We start from the raw sequence: 5,110 nt of genomic DNA, 5'->3' as shown, positions 1-5,110 counted from the left end.
ATTACGGAAGAAAAATGTACCGTTGTGCGCGGCGCAACAGGCCCATTGTTCTGTGCGGGTTAATATAAAACTTGTAGCAATACGTTTTCGTCATGCTGCAGTCGTTATTAGCGTGCTTGGAGTTCTGCCTTTATTTTTGGACTAGCCCGCAAGGACAGCGCGCAACATAGTTAATGGCAGCGCGCGGAGAAGCTGGCGCGCCGCCGCGCGCCACGCATCATTCTGCATCATGCGGCATTAATTATTCTGTATTATTGAAATATTTCCAGCTGTGGGTGAACGCCGCGGTCTCGGCGTCGTGGCACTGACAGACTCAAGGGCGATCTTTTATGCAGCCTAAAATAACAGGCCCGATACAAGTGGAAGCCCATCTATGAACCCGGAGTCTGCAAATATCCCGAGGAAATAAGCGCGAGGATCACAGATCATATACTGAATGGGGTTTTTTTTTTGGCTCGAGAGCCCTAACCACTTTGTTATGCTAATCGCTCCTGACATCACTGCGAGATCAAAGTGGCTCACGGGCACATATATGCTCGAGCTCAACCCGTACCGTCAGTCCAGCACGCTCCACAGCGCAGGCTGCTCCTACAAGACTGAGAGCGAGACTTTACTAGCCTGCCTCTGGACTGTTAAATGATGGTTGTTTTCGTTTGGAATTTTGTCGATCGAAGACCGGATTAATAAACATATATTTTAATGGTGTGACTGGATTGTAAGGGATACGTTTTGGATTACTTATCGGATAAACTGCTTCCTTCAGCTTGTATTTGACAGACAAAGGTGAGGATGAAAGTGCATTTTTCTTTCCTTGGAGGCAAGTTTTTGATTTGTAGCAAAGAAGTTTGGAAATATCGCAGGATGAGTAGTGTTTCCACTGTTGTTTCTGTTTCTGCTTTCGGCTGTTTGAACCAGCTATTTTTGTTATAGCCTATTTTTAGAGCTGGATGTAGGCAAATTCGCTTTACACTGTTTCTGACTTGTGATGTAACTGACCGGGCAGTAACTTCACAGAACAGTTACATATTCAGACAGCATGCCTAAACGTGGTTGACGTTTGCGAGCCTAAATGTAGTCCTATCATTGTTTATTTAGCTACCTTGAGATTGCTCCAGAGGGAAGGCTAAAAAAGCTCAAGAACAGCTTGCACACAGACGCATGAGTTGCTAGAAAGAAAAAAAAACACATTTGAAGGAAGCTTCACAACTGGTCTTTTGGCGGTGTGTGACAAACTAAAGTCGTGGTAATTACAGACACATAAAGTAATCAGTAAATGATCTCTGTATCCAAAAGCTGGCGTTTTGCTCCGCATCGCCTACACGAAGTGCTACGAAACGTATGGCAAAAACGTGAGAAGTATGAGGAATATGCACCATTGCTTATGGAGTTGCCTACGGGACATATAGGTCAGGATAAAATCGTGTGCTCGCTAATCGAAAATCTGTACCAACTCAAATTTCGTACATTTTATCCCGAGACCCTAAACAACAAGATAGTATTTATTATACTAATCATGCAGGATCTCTGCGCTACAAAATACATTATTAGGCTTCCCTGTAGATAATACAATTCAGAACGGCCTAAATACTGGAAACGCGTGCCTCTCTGGGGTCAGAAAGCGCGCGGCTGCTAAAGGGATCGCCTTGTTTATTCCCATGAATTTCAATTTATTACCATAAAGCACAAACCATATGCCACAAAAGCTTATAACGCAGAAACCACCTTTACCAATTAAAAAACACATTTTTTCCTTCCTTTTCTTACAGTTGTACTGCCGAAACGCATAAATATGTACAAAACCCCACATAGAATATGGAAAAACATAAAATATATAAAAATACATATTTTATAGGCGTTAAATAAAGTTTAGTTATTGCATTAGTTATTTAGTACAACATTTCCTGGCCTGGATTTTCCATGCGATCCCCCAAATAAAACACGTGTGAGTACGTTTTCACGTTTTCACCTATAAAAATATATAGTTCTGTTTGCAGTGTAGCTCCAAATGAAGTACACACGTGTTCACGTACTTTACAGTGTTCTTTCTTCAACAGGTGGCCTGAGAGTGTGTAATGCGTAACGGTCATGTTGCACTTCTGACCATAAATCCGGAGTAATTGTTTGAAAAAAAAAAATCTCCTAAAATCGCTACTTTCTCAGAACTCCATTTGAGCGTTTCTTTCATTCTTTCCCCACACTTTCACTAGGAGAGGCGCAGAGAGAAGAAGCTGGTGCCATGGACTTTGGCGTTTGATTGCGACTCCAGGCCAACACGCACCTGCACCGCCCCGTTCTGACCGAGTTGGATCCAGTTTAGCGGGATGACGAGCGCTTCGCCGTCGCGCACGCTCCGCCTCGTGGCGCTCGTGCTTCTGTCGCAGCAGTGCCTCGCGATCCGGTGGCTGTAAGTGTCCCGGGCCGTGTCCGCACAGGGCGGCTCCGAAACATCGTGTTTTAACCGCCCTTTCAGATAGCCCACGTCCAGTCTTCTAGCGATTAATGGATCTATCGTGGACTTCTGTCAGGCTTGGTCTTTTGAAAATAATTTAAAAAAAAAAACAAAAAAAACAAAACAAAACACTAACATCTAAACATGTTACAAATATTCATTCAGTTTCTCTGCATATAATTTGCGGCATGTGTCGAAGAAAGGATCGTTTCCTGTGCTTTGTGAGTTATAACTCTCTTAATTATTGGTAACTTCAAAGAATATGAAATGTATGGCGGCTGGAGCTGGAATGTAGAGGAACGTCTCTCACGAGCAACACACCGGAACAGGCAAAGGGCGGCAAACTCCTGCTAATGCACAGTGCACAATCCAAAACACATGTTGTCATAAACACCTGTGCGCTCTGGGTAACAGAGGTGTGTGTGTGTGTGTGTGTGTGTGTGTGTGTGTGTGTGTGTGTGTGTGTGTGTGTGTGTGTGTGTGTGTGTGTGTGTGTGTGTGTGTGTGTAAAAGGGAAAGGGGCTGAGTCACATCTTATCACGGGGTATATAGTGGCGGCCCCCGGCTCCTAATCTGAAACAGGCAAAGGTGCAAGAGGAACTAACAAGTTCTCATAAAGGTTCAGAGAAAACCCCCCAAAAGGACCAGAGACGTTATTTCTATGCCCCTGTGCCAGTTGTAAGTTAGTTCAGTTAGTTTGCTTTTTTGCTCTTTACCTGTTTTTGTTCAGTGCGTTAAGATTCAGAAGAGCTTCACGTATTAAGACGCAAAGGCCTTGCCAGGATTCCTCCAGCCAAACCTGCCAGCCAACCCAAGGCCTCCGTTCCAATGGCATTCAGTGTCTGGTCATGTTTCTGTCTCCGCAGGGTGCCAAAGACCACCACTAATGATGCCAGAATCCTCACTTCCTCCGCTGTACCTAATCCTGACAGATTATTCCCTCAGAGCAGGGTTCAGGGTTTGCATGCATTTGTTTGAGATTAAAACTGTTAGATTATTCAGATGTATGTTAGTCATGCAAGAATAGTTTTACTAGTAAATTACCTTTGGCATGCATTCAGAGAAAGCACATTTTACATGATAAAAGGGCCACATTTTAGCTGTGGCTACAAATTGAAACTTTTTTTTTGCAAGAAAGGAATGTAAGATGCATGGAATATCACTTCAGTTCCACCATATCTTTATTACCAGCTCATTTACAAAAATTGTGTGTATGTGTGTGTGTTTGTGTGTGCGTGGGCGCGTGCGCGCGAGCGCACGTGTGTGTGTGTGTGTGTGTGTGTGTGTGTGTGTGTGTCTGTGTGTGTGTGGAAATGTATTTCCATATTGATATTTCTGTATTCTCGGCCCCGATGTTTGTTTAGGGCACTATCGCAGACAACGGAGCACATCAATAAGACCCAGCAGTGTAAGATGTTGCCGGGCCTGGTGTCGTCACAGGCACAGCTGTGCCGTAGCAACCTGGAGCTCATGCAGGTCATCGTCCAGGCCGCACGCGAAGTGAAGAAGACGTGCCAGAAGAGCTTCGCCGACATGCGCTGGAACTGCTCCTCCATTGACGCTCCCAAGTATCTCCCTGACCTGGAGCGAGGTGAGTCACAGATGCTGCGGAAACGAAGTGCCCGAGCCGAGTCGCGGAGCTTCAGGACTAGAGGCCAGCTTCTTCATGTAGAACATGTAGAGCAAGGTGCTAATGACACCGGAGTCGTGGGTTCAGTCGCTGGACAAACGTGGCTGTCGTTCTGTGTTAGCGCATCTGTGATGTGCCACAGTGAGGTTTTTATAGCTAGTGAAAAACACGCACTTTGAGGATGTCTGAGGAAACTCTTGACGTGCAGAGCGATTCAGTTATTTATTTCTGTGCATGTTAGTACACCTTTCAGTGTAAGATGCTAGGGTTCAGACATCCACCAGAGTGGCCCCAGGCATCCCGTCCCCTGAATCTACAGTGGAGACGCCGTTCTGTGCCCATGGGGTCAAAGGGATCCATCTAATAGGTCCAGATGGAAGGACTTCAGTTTTATTCAGTGGGCTTCAGCCCACTCTCTGAGCGGCGCATAATGCTCACCAAAGAGTGTCAGGATAAAAGAGACTATCTTCTGGTCCTCCTAAAAAAAAAAAGGGGGCTTCACAAACTGTCCACCATGTTTGATGAGGCTTTCTTCCCAGCGTAGGAGTGTGAAGCGCCTTTTGTTTTCTGCGGTGGCTAACAATACAACCCATTCTGGCCAGAGAGAGCACTGGCCGCACGGGGCGGACGTTTATCTGCGCGGCCGTGGGTTTAGGCTATCTGTGTCCACCAGCCTTTTCTATGCTTGCATCGTTTATGGCTCCTGTGTTTTCTGTTCGCAGAGAACGTGAACGTTGATGAGTTGTTTAAAAAGGGAGAAGGAAACCCTTTTGAGGTCAGATGTGGAGTGCGTCCCCCATTGGTCATTTTTATGGATTTGCTTGCAAAGGGCTTTAGCCTGTCCTAGTTATTCATCTATAGGCGAATTATACAGTAACTAGTGTGAATTATTCAGTGACTGCTGGGAGCTAAAACTGAAAGTGTGTGGTTACAAGAGGGAGGAGTCAGAACCTGGAACCAACCAATGAGGCCCCGGAGTGTTAATACAAGTGTAACTTCAGTCTTGGGTGCAGCTCTAAAACTCTGGAACA

The 5,110-nt window shown here is 45.5% G+C and overlaps 1 protein-coding gene across 1 annotated transcript in view; it reads left to right on the top strand.

The window, feature by feature from the left end:
• The first annotated feature begins 261 nt into the window (after positions 1-261).
• Positions 262-5,110, top strand: part of wnt11 (wingless-type MMTV integration site family, member 11) — an 11,278-nt gene continuing 6,429 nt past the window's right edge. The window contains exons 1-3 of the mRNA XM_027031260.2: positions 262-783; positions 2,208-2,404; positions 3,814-4,040. Of these exons, the coding sequence (XP_026887061.2) occupies positions 2,322-2,404; positions 3,814-4,040 (310 nt within the window). The 5' untranslated portion in view covers positions 262-783; positions 2,208-2,321. The remainder of the gene's footprint in view (positions 784-2,207; positions 2,405-3,813; positions 4,041-5,110) is intronic.

The sequence above is a fragment of the Electrophorus electricus genome, chromosome 17 (genome assembly GCF_013358815.1).
Source record: "Electrophorus electricus isolate fEleEle1 chromosome 17, fEleEle1.pri, whole genome shotgun sequence".
NCBI lineage: Eukaryota > Metazoa > Chordata > Actinopteri > Gymnotiformes > Gymnotidae > Electrophorus > Electrophorus electricus.
Note: the sequence above shows the minus strand (reverse complement) of the source record. Positions and strands in the feature narration are given on the sequence as shown.